General features: G+C 45.8%; 1 protein-coding gene across 18 annotated transcripts in view; it reads right to left on the bottom strand.

The window, feature by feature from the left end:
• Nucleotides 1–17,656, bottom strand: part of CEP250 (centrosomal protein 250) — a 57,028-nt gene that overhangs the window by 37,185 nt on the left and 2,187 nt on the right. For 8 of the 18 annotated variants that reach the window (XM_024238895.3, XM_054542200.2, XM_063720637.1 and 5 more), the window contains 13 exons: nt 16,560–16,630; nt 14,523–14,645; nt 12,074–12,362; nt 10,998–11,054; nt 8,812–8,894; nt 8,433–8,598; nt 7,565–7,671; nt 7,082–7,333; nt 4,636–4,732; nt 2,457–2,558; nt 1,776–1,934; nt 1,053–1,231; nt 553–735 (listed from right to left, as the gene is read on the bottom strand). In XM_024238895.3, coding sequence (XP_024094663.2) covers nt 553–735; nt 1,053–1,231; nt 1,776–1,934; nt 2,457–2,558; nt 4,636–4,732; nt 7,082–7,333; nt 7,565–7,671; nt 8,433–8,598; nt 8,812–8,894; nt 10,998–11,054; nt 12,074–12,259 — 1,571 coding nt within the window. In that variant the 5' untranslated portion in view covers nt 12,260–12,362; nt 14,523–14,645; nt 16,560–16,630. Of the gene's footprint in view, nt 1–552; nt 736–1,052; nt 1,232–1,775; nt 1,935–2,456; nt 2,559–4,635; nt 4,733–4,956; nt 5,128–7,081; nt 7,334–7,564; nt 7,672–8,432; nt 8,604–8,811; nt 8,895–10,997; nt 11,055–12,073; nt 12,363–14,522; nt 14,646–16,559; nt 16,631–17,656 lie in introns of those variants that run through there. The other 10 variants (XM_024238891.3, XM_024238892.3, XM_024238894.3 and 7 more) reach the window with 4 other exon arrangements.

Raw genomic sequence — 17,656 nt, 5'->3', positions numbered from 1 at the left:
CTTCCCTGTATAAGTCTTACCCTTTAGCCAGCCCAGCCTACTCTGAACATGCCATGAACCTTCCTGCCTCCTTTTCTTTGCTAATCTGTTTCTTGAGCTCTTCTCCCTCTCTGCTAACCAAATAGGTAAAGGCCCAGCTCAAAGTCTACTCTCTCCTCCATAAAGCATTCCCTAGTCTTCAATAATTAGCTGTCACTCCTGTGCTCCCAAAGGACTTGGTCTGAAACTCTATTTAACTCATACTTCATCCAGCCTCATGTCACAGTGAGTTGTCTGTCTTCTGGCAAGTTCCCTGAAATCAGGGCTTTTGTCTTATTCATTTCTGTATCCCCCTCAGTGTCTCATCCCATACGGGTGCTCAACTAACACTTAACCAACCATGAACTTTCCATATTCATCTTTCTGCAAAGGAAGCAGCAGCAAGCTAATCTGAACCCACTGCGTGCCAGACTTCTCTACATACTCCACTTTGTAAGAGAGGGGAGTAGGCGGGGAGGGTGTAGAATTGAAGGAAGACCAGGCCCCAGCGAGGAGGAGACTAGTCTCACTTACAGACGCTCCCTCTCCCGGACAGCCAGGTGCAGCTCCTCCTGCTGCTCCTCCTTCTGGCCCTGGGCAGAGTCCCCCTGCAGCTGAAGCTCCACATTTGCCCTTCGCAGGCGCCATGCCTCCTGCTGTAGCACCTCCAGCTGCTGCCGCAGCTCTTCCCTAGCCTTCTGCAGCAGCTCTCGCTCCCTGGAAGAAGGGAATCAGAGATGAGCAGAGACCATGGGACCTAAAATTCTTTCTGGAAGCAGGCATCACAGAGTCAAAAGACCCTGTTTCAACATCCCATCTTCTCTTTCTAGTGCGAAACTTTTTTATCATCACAAAGACTCCAACCCCAGAAGCTTGTTCTGGAGAAACAAGTAGAACACAGGGCAAAACAGCCCTGAGTCTCAGGGAGAACAGTATCAGCACCCCAAAAACCTGATGGGAATGGGTAAATGGCTGGATGATGACTGAGACTGAGACCAGCCTGGGAGGGTGGGATGAACAGTCCGTCTGCTCACTTGCTGAGAGAGTCCACCTCTCCCTGGAGGTCCACAGTCTGCCCTGCCAGAGTGTCCCGCTCCCCAGTGAGCTTCTGCAGCCGTTGTCTCAAGGCTTTGCCCTCTTCCTCCCACTGATCATGCTGCTGTTGCAACAAGTTCACAGCCTCTTGACAGCCTGCAAGCTGCTGCCTTAGGTCCTATGGAGGGAGACCAAGAGAGACCAGATGATGAACAAGGGCAAAGGAGAGATGTCAGAACCCTGAAAGTGGGGCTGGAGAAGGGGGTCGGGGGCTGGTGCAACAAAAGTAAGCTGAGAAGGGAGATGCAACTATTCAAGAAGACAGGCCATCAGAGGTCATTGGGCTTCTGTGGCTCTAGATTCTTAGAGTTCATCATCTCCAAATGTACAATGGCATGGGGGAGTGGTAAGTGTGCCTAGGACTCTCAGAGTTGGAGAACGTTGTCCCAATAATCTCCCAGGGCTCTGGTTCCCAATCTTTGCATACTGTTATGCAAAGATTGTACATAAAGTGAAGCACGCCATTGGCGTGGAGGATGTGCCTGCTACTCACAAGCACAATTCAGCAGACATAGGCAGATTTACTCTGGGATGTTGACAGAACACCTCATGACTGGTAAAAAAAAGTGAAAGGGATAGTCCAGGCTAGGGAGGTACCTGAGGCACAAACCAGTCTAGACATACACCCCTGTGGACTGAGGTAGAATGCTGAAGGTTCTTACCTGCACAGCCAGGTGTCTCCGAGTCAGCACTGAACGCACCAGAGCAAGAGCCTTGTCTGGATCCTGGTAATCAAACTGGGAGAAGATACTAGAGTCCAATTCCAAAGAGTTCTCATGACCAGAGCCTTGGGCTATATTGTCCCCTTCTTCCACCATGACCTGAAACCCAATACAGCAAGGTCACCACCCTACTGACCAAGGCCTAGAGTCTATACAGGGACTTAACCCTATAGCCTGGACAAACCTGATGTTTTCCTTCTCAGGTCCTCTCCTTTGGGGGAAGGAGGGGAGTATCTGAGCATAAAAGTCTGGTTCCTTCAACTCTCCACCTTTGGTCACCCAAGTCTAGGACTAACAACAAGGCTAGAACACTGTCTGAGGTAACAACAAATGAGGAAATGAAAGAAGAAACGATTGAGATATTGAATACCAGAATTTAGCCTCCAGCCTGAGAACTGCAGCTAGAAACAGGAAAGAGGGCCTGTCCCATCAGGTAGTGCTAAGACATGAATGCTTAGCTATCTCTTAGGGTTCTGGTCTTCAAACACACAAAACTCATCCCCACAAGACTTTAAGCACCCGAACCTCAGAGACTGGAAATCTAGGCAGGACTGAAAGGACATGGAGACCTAGGGAGTGGAGGCATAACCCGGTTACCATCAACAGGAGGCTTCCCAGTACCTGGGTTATATCCTTGATCACCTGCTGTAAAGACAACTTCTCCTCTTGCGCATTCCTATTAAGAGATGCTTCATGTTCCATTAATTCTGTGTGATTTGTCTCCTGAACAGGGAACAGAATAGAGCCTCAGAGCCAAACTCTCAAAAGTGAATTTATTATTCCAGGACCCCAAACAACCAAAGTCTCATTCTGTCTGTTCTATCAGCCCTACTTTTTCCCTGACCATATGTCAATGCTAATGTTGTCTGAAGAGTCTGAAGACAATGTGATGTGGTGATTACAAGTTTAGATTAAGTGATTACGAGTTCCAAATTAGACTTCACAGATTAGAATTCCTGCTCTATCACTTACTAGCTTGGTAACCATAGGCAACAATTTCTTTGAGCTTCTTTTCCTTTAAAATAGAAATAATTAACAGCAACTAGTTGTTTTGAGGCTTAAATGAAAAATGCATGTAAATTATTCAACATAGTGTCTGGAACAAAGCAAATGTTCAATAAATGTAAACTATTATTAGATAGGGGATGGATGCTGTCTCTGAACAGTAAATGGATGCTTGAGACCTAATGCTAAACCAGAGAATCCTCTAGCCCCAAAGCTAGACATAATCTTGAAGACTCAAGAGTTCCTCTCTTCCTTCCTATTTGTGTTAGTGAAGACCTGAAGACACAGACTTGCAACTATGTTTTATTTGGCTTATACAAAATTTGAATCAACATTTATAAATGGAAAGATTTTACATAAAAATATAAATTTCTGGCTTCTCCCAAAAAGTTAACAAATGGGCCACACCCAGCCCCCATTCCTACATAGAAACGATTTACTGAAGTTGAATGGTGGATGCCTCCTCTAGATGAGACATTTATTATTCAGGATCCCACAATCCCTATTGCTCCTCATGGCTTCCTTAATACTGAGCTCAAGTGTCCCCTGCAGTACTGAAAACTAAATACAACAGAACTGGAAAACCAGAATTCTTACGACTGAACCCATTTCATTTATTTACATTATCTGAGCCCCGTGGATATTCTGAATTGGCAAGTTCCTGAAAAAAACAGAGGGAATCAGAAAGCTACAATTCCTGTTGATCTCAGTGGATGAGAAGACTAGGGGTATGCATATGAATAGGGGTTCAGGAGCTACCTAAAATCAGAGATCTGAAAACTTGTAGAGATGAAACATGGTATTAAGCCAGAGGGTTCTAACATCCAACCTTAGAGAAGCCCTCTGATAACATCCCTGGCAGATGTTAAGCCAATGACCAAAACCTTACTCCTTCACAAGACAGGCTGTTCAACTACTGAACAGCTCTAGCTGTGAGCCAGAATCTACTCCCCTATTAACTTCTAGCTATTGACATTGGTTTTGCCCTGGAAAACATTAAATATGTAAACTCTCTTTTCTCTTTTTTGAGACGGAGTTTCACTCTTGTTGCCCAGGCTGGAGTGCAATGGCATAATCTCGGCTCACCACAACCTCCACCTCCCAGGTTCAAGTGATTCTCCTGCCTCAGCCTCCTGAGCAGCTGGGATTATAGGCATGCGCCACCACACCCGGCTAATTTTTTTGTATTTTTTTAGTAGAGACAGGGTTTCTGCATGTTGGTCAGACTGGTCTCAAACTCCCGACCTCAGGTGATCCACCTGCCTCGGCCTCCCAAAGTGCTGGGATTACAGACATGAGCCACCGTGCCCGGCCCTTCGTAAACTCTCTTTTCCCAGTGTCAGTCCTTCAGATATGTGAAGGTGGCTATCATGTCTTCAAGGGCCTTCAAAGGGCCTCAAGCTCTTTCTTCTCCCGGCTAAACACCGCCATACTCCTCAGTTGTTTCCCATGTGACTAGATTTTACATTTCTCCACACATCTGCTTCCTGGTAACTCACTAATTTGCCAATGTGTCTCTGAATGTATGTGCCAATTCTCTGGTAAGGACACACCGCATACATATGCCATTGCAATTTCCCCAGGAATACAGTAGGGATAGTAGACAGTCAATAGTATTTGTTCAATGAATAAATGAATGAGTTAATTAATTTTCAGATTCAGCCAAAATTTATTTTTTAGCTTTAGAGGATTTCATCACGGAATATGTAACTGGTATCCTGCACTATCTGTCCATAAAGGACAAGGAACCTACAAGCCCACGCCCAACTCCTTTCCAGAGCAAAGGATCATGTACCAGGATCTCCACTGTCTCTCTCAGAGCCTTTACCATCTTTTCATAATCTTCATTTTGCTTCTGAGACTGGGTCAACAGAGCAGAGAGCTCGGTCACCCTAAAGAGAAGAGCATAGCACTGTCACCAGAACAGCCCATGGATGTGGACAGAGCTACGACGCAGCACACCCCAGCCCCAGCCCCAACCCCAACCACTCCCAACTGCAGCCTCCCCCAAATCCCTTAGGCACCCCCAGCCCATCTGCACTCCCTGAATACCACATGATGCTATAGCCTTGAAGTGGGGAAGCCAAAAACCACTCAGACACATGCAGGGATTTACCACATCTCAAGGCTGGAACACGTGTTTGGGGGCCCAAGAGCTGAAGGAAAGCCCTGCCCCAGGCCCCTCCAGGCCTCGCTTGATCTTGAAGTCAAGCACCCTGAAGCCAATAAGAACATCAGAATTGCACATGGGATAGTCCCAAGGTCCCTCCAGCCCGAGGTTCTGACTCTGATAGGGAAAAAGGAAGGGCAATTTGGGGAAGATTATGTTCAACCTTCTTGATATTAATCTCAAAGTCCAGCAAAATCACCAAACACTTCACACTATATCTTGGAGCTTACTGCTTGCTATTATGTGAGTGGCTAAATAAATATTTCTTGAATAAATGCTATCTAAAAGTTTAAATTTTTTTCCAATTTTTTTTCAAAATTATTTTTGAGACAGGGTCTTGTTCTGTTGCCCAGGCTGGAGTACAGTGGTGCAATCATAGCTCACTCTCAAGCAATCCTCCTGCCTCAGCTTCCCAAGTAGCTAGAATTATAGGCGCATGCCACCACATGGCTATTTTTTATTTTTACTTTTAGTAGAGACAAGGTCTCACTATGTTGCCCAGGCTGGTCTCAAACTCCTGGGCTCAAGTGATCCTCCTGGCTCAGCAAGTCTTAATAATTTTATTCTATACCATCTCTAAGAACCTTAACATACTGTATGGTCATTTGTTTAAATATTGTATCACTCAACAAACATTCATTGGCCAGCCACCGTGGCTCAACCTGTAATCCTAGAACTTTGGGAGGCCAAGGTGGAAAGATTGCTTGAGCTCAGGAGTTCCAGACCGGCCTGGGAAACATAGCGAGACCCCACTTCTACAAAAAAATTAAAAAGTTAGCCAGGCATAGTGGTGCGTGCCTGTAGTCCCAGCTATTTGGAGGCTGAGGCAAGAGAATTGCTTCAGCCCAAGAGGTCAAGGCTGTGGTGAGCTGTGTTTACACTACTGCACTCCAGCCTGGGCAACAGAGCTAGACTCTGTCTCAGAAAACAAAGAAACAAAATGTACTGAGTGTCTAGTATATGGCAGGTGAAGTACAAAGTACTAGAAATAAAAACTTATTAAGATATGGCCTCTGCTTTTGTACTTCTCAGTGCCTCCAAAAGCAAAAACAAAACAAAATAGCCCTGCGTTTTATGTATGTACCTCCAGCAGGTGAAGACACAACCCTCGTCATGGGCATAAATGAACTTTGTCCTGAGATTCAATGGGGCTCTCTGCTCATTTCCCTGCCCTTCTACATCATTATTTTTTTAAAACCTACTTCATTATAATCCAAAAATTAAAACTGCCTAACCGAAAAAAGAAGGTAGGGGAAACTAAATCATCAGTGAGATCAATGCTGTAATAGGAGGTCAAAAGACTACAAGAGCACAGTAACATAGTAGGCTACTGAGGTCAGAGAAGGCTTCATAGAAGAGGTGACATTTTGGCGAGTCGCAGTGGCTCACGCTTGTAATCTCAACACTTTGGGAGGCTGAGGCAGGTGGATCACTTGAGGTCAGGAGTTTGAGACTAGCCTGACTAACATGGTGAAACCCTGTCTCTACTAAAAATACAAATACTAGCTGGGTGTGGTGGCGTGCACCTGTAAACAGTCCCAGGTACTTGGGAGGCTGAGGCAGGAGAGTCACTTGAACCCAGGAGGCAGAGGTTGCAGTAGTTGAGATCATGCCACTGCACTCCAGCCTGGGCGACAGAATGAGACTCCGTCTCAAAAAAAAAAAAAAAAAAAAAAAAAAAAAAGAGGTAATATTTGAACTATGCCTTAGAGGATAAGGCAGAGAGAGAAGGGAGGGAGGCATTCCAGACTAAATTTAGCAGGTACAAAGACAGGGAAGGGGAAGAGCTTGGTTGTTCTGGGAATGGCAAGTGCTTTGGTATTGATGGAGGACAGAGTCATAGCTAGCTCCATAAATCAACAGGAGAGAAACTGGGCTGAAAGACAGGCTGAGGGCAGAGGTCAGTACAAGCCCCAACCGTGGCATCAGGTTTCAAAGTAGATTCCCTCGGGCACATCTTCTCCCCCTCCATGGTAGGAATGTTCCTGGCATCTCCCCTGCCTGTCCCTAACCCTCTAAAGGAGTCAGCTCTCTCTCAGCGAACCCTTCCTGGGACCCCAGGCCATCTCACCGGTCCTGAAGTTCAGCCTTCTCCAGATCCCCTTGACTCTTTAGCTGTATTAACTCTTGGCTCCTTTCATGGGCTACCTTCTCCAGCTCCTGGGTCTTGGCTAGTAGCAGCAGCAGCTGGGCCGGCTCCCGCCCATCCATTCTTCCAGATCCGTTGGGTTCCCGAGACTGTGCTCCCACAGTCAAGCGCAGACAACAGGTCAACAGGGACCCTGAAAGCCTCACGTGCTCAGCTTTTAGCTCCGTCAGATCTCTGAGTACAAGCAAGGAAAACAGCAGACTCCACTAGGAACCAGGGAAGGAGTGTGGTCATCAGGCCCAGTGAAGCCTGAGGAGCAGGGCTGGGAAAAATCATCTGCTTTCAACACCACCAACTCACCCACCCACCCCACCCCCACAGCTGATCCCGCTTCTATAGCAGCCCACTGTTATTAGTCCAGAATCGGCAGGGGCAAACCTCCTCCCTTCTTCTCCCCACACTGACCTGTCAGTAGCTGACTTCATTTCCAGGAAGTGGCGTCGGAATGTTACAACCTCCCGCCATAGACTGAGAAGGCGACCATGCTCCCCTTTCAGGTAGCCCTTGAAGAACTGTGTGTTCAGAAACCCAGGTCATACCCAAAGCCAGGGGGCTATCTTTTGCCAACATAAGAGTCTTGGATTCCTCCTGACTACTCAGGGAAGGAAGGAGGGACTTACAGGAGATAGTTTATGAATGGGTATCTATCCAGGTTATGCTGAAGGGCTTAATAAAGTTGGCAGCGGGATTCGAGAGGTCAGAGCGCCTAGAATGGTATATTGCCTTCCTATGGGCCAGATTAGAAAAGGATACACAGTAGCTGCTTAACAAATGGGATCTATTACCACAGACTTTTCTAAGGAAGAGTCAATGATATACATAAACCACTGAGCACAAAGCAAAAATGCAGGAAACATTTGTTTCCTTCAGCTGGGACCTGAAAATTCCCCAGGGCCCATAACTGCTCTTTCTTTCCCATTCAGTTTCATATCTACCTCTTTAGCCTCTAGATATGCAAGACCTCCAGACCAGGAGTCAGTAAGCTTTCAGATCCATTGAAAACCTAAGCTCATCACTGCTGCAGGAACAGAGTTGCTCTGAGTGTCATGCTACCTCCCAGCAGAACCTAGACTAGGCGGGTAGTGGCAGGTCTAAGCTGAAGGCCCAAGAAGGGTGAGGCTGCCAGCATGCGCAGGTAAGGATGGTCAGGGACTTTAACAGCAACAGCTCAGTTTCCATCCAAGTCCTGAAGTTAACCCCTTCCAGTACTGACCAGGGCAGCATCCAGAATACACAGCCTTCCTCTCACAGTTCCAGTCCCCGTTCTTCCTACCTCCTGCTCCATCCGCCACTGGCTCTCCTTCCTCATTAGCTCATCCCGGGCCCGGCTCCAGTCCACTGTCAGTTTTTCCACGTCTTCCCTAAGGGCTTTATTTACCACGTCAGCTTTTTCCATGTGCAGTCGAAGCTGGGTGTTCACCTCTGCTAGACTCTCACACCTGCACTGGGGAGGGGTAAAAGCGGGTGCAAAATAAAGGTCTAGTCCAACCCTTGGACCTCCTGGGAGTAAGATGGCAACCACTGAAATTTTCCATTACGGGAATTAGAGGGCTATGGCTGAAGTCCACATTAGCTCTCAGGGCAGAGGTTTCCCATCAGCCTTCTCTACCAACTGGCCAATCACCCAGGTCAGAAAGTTTGGGTTCCATCACCTCTGTTGCTCCTCCTCCAATCGGACCAGCAGCTCATCCAGGTTTGGCTCCTCCACATTTTCCCACCTCTGGGGGATTGGTCCCTGCGCCAGACAGAGACAAGCCTTACTTACCTCCAAAGAGAACATCACTCAGACCTCAGACCAGTTCCCTAACGCTCCCTTCCATGGCAGTCCACTTTCTTTTTATTCTTTCTCCCCTTTGGTAGCAATATGCTTCTCTTCTCAATCACCGCATCCCTCCCTCCAAAAGTAAACTGATGACCTCTCCTGAAAGACGGCCTTCGGTAGTAAAAAGAATCTTCAACCTAAGAAGTGATGTATCTTTCACTAATAGCCTTAACTTCCACTACACTAATGGTTTGACCTTGGGAAGTGACTTAACTCCTTTCATTTTTTTTTTGGAGACAGAGTCTCGCTCTGTCGCCCAGGCTGGAGTGCAATGGCACAATCTCAGCTCACTGCAACCAGCACCTCCCAGGTTCAAGTGATTCTCCTGCCTTAGCCTCCCAAGTAGTTGGGATTATAGGCACTCGCCGCCACACCTGGCTAATTTTTGTATTTTTAGTAGAGATGGGGTTTCGCCACGTTGGCCGGGCTGTTCTTGAATTCCTGGCCTCAAGTGATCCACCCACCTCAGCCTTCCAAAGTACTGGGATTACAGGCATGAGCCACCACACCCAGCCTGTGAAGTCACTTAACATCTGGGCTACAGTGTCTCCAGCTACAAAATGAAAGTGGTATATCGTTCCCTTCAGAAAGCTGCTGTGCAGGTTAAGAGACACAATTATAGATGCTCCTTGACTTATGCTGGAATTTCATCCCATAAACCCATCATAAGTTGAACATGAGTTAAAGGTGTGTTTTCAACTTATGACATTTTCTTTTTTTTTTTTTTTTTTTTGAGACAGTCTAGTTCTGTTGCCCAGGCTGGAGTGCAGTGGCACGATCTCGGCTCACTGTAAACTCTGCCTCCTGGGTTCAAGTGATTCTCCTGCCTCAGCCTCCCGAGTAGCTGGAATTACAGGCACGCACCATCATGCCTGGCTAATTTTTTGTATTTTTAGTAGAGATGGGGTTTCACCATGCTGGCCAAGTTGGTCTTGAACCCCTGACCTCATGACCCACCCACCTTGACCTCCCAAAGTGCTGGGATTACAGGCATGAGCCACTGCACCTGGCTGACATTTTCAACTTATGATATTTTCAACTTAACAGCGAGTTCGAGCCAGACGCAGTGGCTCACACTTGTAATCCCAGCAGTGGGAGGATTGCTTGAGTTTAAGAATTTGAGACCAGCCTGGGCAACACAGAGAGACCCTGTGTCTACAGAAAATAAAAAAATTAGCCAGGTGTGGAGGCATGTATCTGTAGTCCCAGCTACTTTTTGGGAGGCTGAGGTGGGATGATCGCTTAAGCCCAGGAGGCTGAGGCTGCAGTGACTCATGACTGCACCAGTGCACTCCAGCCTGGGCGACAGAGTAAGTAAGACCCTGTCTCAAAACAACCAACCAAACAAACAAACAAAAACCAACCAAACAAGCAAACAAAACAACCCCAAACAATGGGTTTATCCAGCTGTAACGCCATCATAACCCAAGGAGCATACTGAATGCATATAGCTTTCACACCATCATAAAGTTGAAAACTTGCAACCATCCTAAGTTGCGGGGGACCATCTGTATATAACAGTGCCTCATGCTGCCTGGCCTGCATTGAAGGTGCTCAATAAGTTTTGGTTCTTTCCTTCCTCTGAGAGAACTTTTCTGAGGAAAATGTGAGGAGGTACTGAGAGGGAGCTGGAACAAAGGCAAATAAATGGGTTTTTCAAAGCCATTTCTAATAGCACAGACATCCCTTTGCTGCAGACATGCTGTAGGCCCGCAAAGGCCTGCATCTTTCTAAGAGAAACACTGACACCTGCTGGAGGAAACATGCACTTCTTCCCGCTAATCCCACACTCCTTCCAATCTAATTTACATTTCGTCCTTTGAGAACCAAGGGTTGGAATCTGACAGGCCAGCTAGGTCCAATGAAGATATCAGTGTGATAAACCTCTCAGAGGCTAAGAGAGACTTCTACCAAACACCTCACTTGTACACTCCAACCTCCCTCAGTCAACAAATGAAACCTAACAAGTATATTCACTGGGGACCCAGGGGGTGCAGAGAGCTCAGCCTCACTCACTCCAGTGGCTTCCAGCCGCTTCTCCAGCTCTTGGCACCAGCTCCGGTACTGCAGCACCTGCGGCAAAAAGAAGAGGCCCTGGGCAATGAACACAGCTGGCACAAACAGCCCAAAGCAAAGGCCCCTGAGGATCTTAGGCAAACTTGCTATGAACAGGGGAACTGGGGGGTGACAGTAAGGTAAGGCCATAACATCTTATAGTTTCTATTTGGGCATTTTTTTCTTTTTTGAGATGGAGTCTTGCTCTGTGTCCCAGGCTGGAGTGCAGTGGCGCAATCTTGGCTCACTGCAACCTCCGCCTCCCAGATTCAAGTGATTCTCCTACCTCAGCCTCCTGAATAGCTGGGATTACAGGCACATGCCACCACACTCAGCTAATTTTTGTATTTTTAGTAGAGACAGGGTTTTGCCATGTTGGCCAGGCTGGTCTCGAACTCCTGACCTCAGGTGATACACCTGCCCCGGCCTCCCAAAATGCTGGGATTACAGGCATGGGCCACCTTGCCTGGCCTTATTTGGGCATTTAAATAATACTTTCTATATAAGCGAGACTCTGTCTCAAAAATAAATAAATAAATAAATAAATACTTTCTATATGCCTTTTATATCACAGAGGCAAAATCATGGGCTTTGGCTCCAGACTAGCTGAGGAAACCTGGATAACTAACTTAACCCTTGTGAATTTCATCTTTAAAAGAGATATATTAGCCAAAAGTGGTGGTGTACACCTGTGGTCCCAGATACTCCAGAGGCTGAGGCAGGAGGATTGCCTGAGCCCAGGAGGTTGAGGCTACGGCCATCTGTGATCATACCACTGCACTCTAGCCTGGGCAACAGAGCAAAACCCTATCTCAAAAATAAAATAAAATTAAAAGGATACAATACGTACCTCATGGAACAGTTGTAAGCAACAAAAGAGAAGCTGTACATGAAAGCTAGGTCTGGGTCTTATCTCACCAAGCTAGATGTAGGCCACTCCCACCCCAAGGCTCTGTCTCCTACAACCCTTATCTCACCTCAGCACTCAGCTCTAGGGGTTGTTCTCTTTCCCCTCCCCAAAAGGGCAGCTGCCTCACCTTGGCCTGCAGCTTCCTCACAAGGGTTGCTTGTCTCTGCTGGGCCTCCTGGGAGTTCTTCAGCTTCCGCCAGGAGGCTGCCTGATTCTCCGCCATCTGCTGCTGTAGTGCCAGCACCTGCTCTTCCAGTACCAGCTGCAGTGACTGGGGCTTCATGTTGTTCAACCCAGGGCTTCTTGTCTCCATGAGGGCACCAGGAGGTAGGCCCACAGGTCCCTAGGTAGCCAGAGGGTGTTCACGCCCAGCAGGGTCTCTAACCATTGCCATGCCACTTCAACCTCCTCTTGAACTGGGGACCAAAGCACGTAGTCAAATTGAAAGGACTGTTCTTTTACTATATACAAGACTCCTCAGAACCTTTAAAATACTAAAAGGGACCCTCATCTCTGAAGGGCACTATGATGAGCATCATTCCCCAAATTTAACTGACCATGAGACAAGCTCACAGGACTAGTGTCTCCTGGCATGCCTTTCGAAACTCTGCACTAAACCAAGAGCTCCTGGTTTATCACTGCATCCTTAGTTCCTGGCACAGTGGCTCACAAACATTTGTTGAATGAATCGCTGAAGGTGTTCTTAGTCTAGCAGGGGAAATAGACACAAACTATTACAATACATACAATGTAGCATGTGAAATAATAAGATATGAGAAAACAAAGGAAGAGAACTTAACCCAGCCTGGGAGCCTGTGAACTGTGTGAATCATCATCATCGTTAACACTTGCTGAGTGCTTCTGGAGGGCTGTTGCTTTAAGTGCTTTACATGCATTACGTCATTTTGTTTTTACAAAAATCTTGAAACCTTCCAATGCCTTCCCATTACACTTCACCAAACGTACTATTATAACTCTTTATATATAGATGAGGAAACTGGGGCTTAGAAAGGTTAAAAACTTGTGCCAGGCCACACAGCTGGCATATGGTTGATGAGAAATTTGAACACAAGTAGTCTATCTGACAAAGAAAAGGGGTAGCAGGTATTTCAGGCAAAGGATCCAAAAGAGAGAAGGAACCAGTGGCAACAGGATGGCCAAACCCCCTCACCCACCAGGAGCTGGGCCAAAACAGGGCAATGGGCCACCACAGGCAGAGGCGGCCAGCCTAACGGTGACCTTCATCAGAGATACCCAGGACAGGGGAAGGCATGGTGGTAAAGAAGAGTTCTGGGTGCTAGTCCAAACTCTGCCTCCAATGGGCTCTGTGACCTCAGATGTGCTACTTCCCTCATCCAGAAATGAGGGCATCATGACCTCTGAGTTACTTAGGCCTCTAAAACACACAATTATCCCATAACCTGGGCCAGAGAAAGAGTTCTCTCATTTTATTAACTCTAAGACTCTCACCAGCAGGGCTAAGGAATATCTGTATCTTCAACTACCTATCAACAAAATGGTATATACAGCGAATGCAAACCTAACATTTGCACATACAGTAGAAATTTCAAGGGCCCCAAATCCCTTTAATGCACCAAACTATTGATTTCCCACATCCTGGCTCAAACGCCACGTCCTATCATGTCCTCCCAGATGAACCCAGGAAGAGTTAATCACTTTTATAGCTATATACACAGAGAGAACACATATGTTCTGATGTCTACTCTACATCTTATCATCATTACTTATCTATTTTCTCTGCTAATCCATGAGTACCTCAAAGGCAGGAGCTGTCTAATTCATTTTAATTGTAACTTGTCAACAATGTCCAATGAAGAAATGCATGTGAGCCTCACTCCTGGCAGAGCTAAGCCATAGGCCAGAGATGACAAATCAGTGCCCTGCTAGCTCTTTTCAGCCATTGTGTGGCCCACATAATAGTTTTCAAGAATTCAAATTAAGTGCCAACATTTATCATTGGAGAATGTACATAAAATCCATATTTCTGGCTCCTTTGGAAAATCAGAATACCTAGTGATGCTTGACCCATATTTCAATAAGGCAACAACCAGCCACACAGTTGAATAGTGCCTGCCCGTTTAGACAGGGCACGTGCTCCATGCAGTTGAACACCGCCTGCCTTCTTTAGACAGGGCATGTGCTCTGCACAGTTGAATAGAGCCTGCCCTCTTTAGACAGGGCATGTGCTCTCCAGTTCATCGTGGCCTCCCCTATGCGCACACCGATTCTCTCCCTCACAATGATAGCATATTTCAGTTGTCATTTATCATTGCAACTGTGCTATTGTTTCTGTTATAGTAGCACCATAGAGGAAAACTCGGCTTACTACTTTACATTACCTCCTGAACAACCGAAGATACTTGAGTTTGCAGAGCCTGTACTAGGCAGTAAGGAAAGTGCATAAAGTAGGGAGAATAGAATGGCACCAATAAAGGCTTGGTGGCACCAGTACTCCAGGCCTCTTCCTAGCCTATGAACCAGGGTAATACAACCTTTCCCCATACTATGACACCCTCCTTTTCAGCCTTTTTGCCAAGGCTGTGTGACCAACTCACCATGGTGCTGTAAAATGTTGGCTCTGTTGAGTTCAATGAAGCTCAATCCCTCTCTGCTGGTTGGAGGCACAGACCTTCCAGGAAACTGTTCTCTTATCCCAGGATTTCTGCCAACAACTCTATCTACAATAATGTAGATCCAAGTTACTTCAAGGGAACTGAGGAGCCTTTTCTCTTCTAGTACTGTGAGGGCGGAGCCAGGCTTTTGCATGCAGTGGGCGTTTATGAGGCCCCAAAGGCCCCCTCACACTTTGTTGAATCCCTATCTCAAAACATTAGGTTGAACCATATGAAATTGCTAATATTATCCTATTATTATTATTATTTTTAGAGAAAGGATCTAGCTCTGTCACCCAGGCTGGAGTACAGTGGTGCAATCATAGCTCACCGCAGCCTCAAACTCCTGGGCTGAAGGGATCCTCCAGCCTCAGCCTTCAGAGGAGCTGAAGATGTGTGCCACCAAGCCTTTTTTTTTTTTCTTTGGTAGAGACAAGGTTTTGCCATATTGCCTAAGCTTGTCTCGAACTCCTGGTTTCAGGCAGCCACCCTCCGGCCCAAGCCTCCCAAAGTGATGGCATTACGGGTGTGAGCCACCAAGCCCAGCCTCACCCATTATTTTTTATCTACAAAAATGGCAATTTCACATCGTTCAACCTAATATCTCTAATAAGCAGTCCTGCCACACATAGTTCCATGAATTCTCATTAAGTTTTCTTTTAGGATATGGCTGTCAGTAACTTGCAAACATGATTTGGCAAGGTAGTATTAGTAATACTTAAGCAAATAAAGGAAATTATATTAGAATTGTATAATTATTTTACTTTAGCAGATAATTAAAAAATTTTAAAGCTATTTAGAAATTTAGCCCAACCCCCCTCATCTTGCAGATAAGGAAACTGAGGCTTGTAGAGACAAAGCAACTTCATTTTGTTTATATTTTTATATGCCCCACTTATCTCAAAAAATGATATACATGGCCAGGCACAGTGGCTCACACCTGTAATCCCAGCACTTTGGGAGGCTGAGGCAGGCAGATCACTTGAGGTCAGGAGTTCCAGACCAGCCTGGCCAACACTGTCCAGCCTGAGTGACAAGAGCAAGGCTCCACCTCAAAAAAAAAAAAAAAAAAAAAAGATTTGCATTATAGCAAATATACCATACTAAAAGAGGAGACTGGGTGCAAGGTGTACAGCAACTCTCTGTACTATGCAATTTTTCTGTAACCCTAAAATTGTTGCAAAAAGTAGTTTTAAAAAATGATTTAGGCCTGGCACGGTGGCTCACGCCTGTAATCCCAGCACTTTGGGAGGCCGAGGCGGGTGGATCACGAGGTCAGATCGAGACCATCCTGGCTAACATGGTGAAACCCCGTCTCTACTAAAAATACAAAAAATTAGCTCGGCGTGGTGGTGGGCACCTGTAGTTCCAGCTACTCAGAAGGCTGAGGCAGGAGAATGGCGTGATCCCATGAGGTGGAGCTTCCAGTGAGCCGAGACCGCGCCACTGCACTCCAGCCTGGGAGACAGAGTGAGACTCTGTCTCAAAAAAAAAAAAAAAAAAGATTTAAAGTTTTTTAAAACCAAAACAATCCTCATAAAACTAAAATTTATTAAAACAAGAATAAAAGAGAAGAGACAGAGAAAAATTATCTCAGGAATCTTTCTGAAATTCAGATTTCATTCTGAGCTTCCTCAAGACACAGTTCAGCATCCTTCTACGATGCCTTTTACACACTGCCAGATCAGATCTGCTAGGAATAAACTAGCAGAGCCCCCAAAGGGAAGGTAAATTTCAATGTGCCTGAGAAAGGGAAAAGAGCAGTAGCTGGCAAACTGTAACAAATTGGATTACATCTAAATAAGATAATGAGTGTCAGTGTACTTCTAAGCTGTAAACCACTGAGCCAATGTTATCATTACTGCAGGAAAAGGGAAAAGATTCATTTCTTTTGTACATTAATTTATCCCATAAACATTCATGAATTTCAACTCAGTATCAGGAGTCTGCCACAGTGGTACAGAAATGAACAAGACCTACCTTCCTACTTTTGCTAAGGATCAGACGAGGAAGACAGTACCCTTACTAAAGACCAATAGCCACCTGTGAACCTGGAGGGGAAAGTGACAGAAGAGTGAGATAAATTATGTATTTGGTCCTCTCTCATCCAAAATACTACAAAAGGAGTATTTAAATAAAGTTTAAAAGAGAAGCAACACTATCACCTAAACTTGGAATAGAGGCATAAATGCTACAAGGACTAAGATGCAGAATGGTATTAAATAGAATTTGTCACTTAAAGCAAAAACAGAAAAATACTTGAGGACACAAACATTTTATTTACTGAGAAACTACAGTATAGACATTTGTGTACAGAGATAATTTGTTTCTTATTCCTGAAAAAAACAAATTAGCATGTAGCTCCTTATTTAAATCTCATGTGGGGCCTCTCTGTTGTTCTCCTCCAACCTCTGGCCTCTTCCACTCAGTCTCCTTTGCTGCCTTTTCTCATCTCCCCAGTATCTAAAGTTTGGAAACCCCAAGGCTTCACACCTCTTCTCCATCTCCATTAATTTCCAAGGTAATCTCATCCAGTGTTTTGTTTTGTTTTTGAGACAGGATCTGGCTCTGTTACCCAGGCTGTAGTGCACTGGCTTGATCTCAGCTCACAACCTCTGCCTCCCCAGTTCAGGCAATTCTCATGTCTCAGCCTCCCGAGTAGCTGGGATTACAAGCATGTGCCACCACGACCAGCTAATTTTTTTGTATTTTTAGTAGAGACAGAGTTTCACCAAGGCGGATCTCTTGAGGCCAGAAGTTCAAGACCAGCCTGGGCAACACAGGGAGATTCCCATCTCTATTAAAAAAAAAAAATTGCTGGCTATGTGGCATTCACCTGTAGTCCCAGCTACTTGGGAGGCTAAGGTGGGAGGGCTGCTTGAGCCAAGGAGTTTGAGGCTGCAGTGAGCCGTGATCACACCACTGCACTCCAGCCTGGGACAAGACGCTCAAATAAATAAATAAATAAAATACTATCACCTCTTCACATAACACTAGTACTTTTATTTACCTTACCATGCTTTTTCTGTCCCTATCTAATTATTATGTAATATACTTACCAAAATGAAATTCCACAA

The sequence above is a fragment of the Pongo abelii genome, chromosome 21, assembly GCF_028885655.2.
Source record: "Pongo abelii isolate AG06213 chromosome 21, NHGRI_mPonAbe1-v2.0_pri, whole genome shotgun sequence".
NCBI classification, from domain to species: Eukaryota; Metazoa; Chordata; class Mammalia; order Primates; family Hominidae; genus Pongo; species Pongo abelii.
This window is presented reverse-complemented; position numbering and strand designations above follow the sequence as displayed.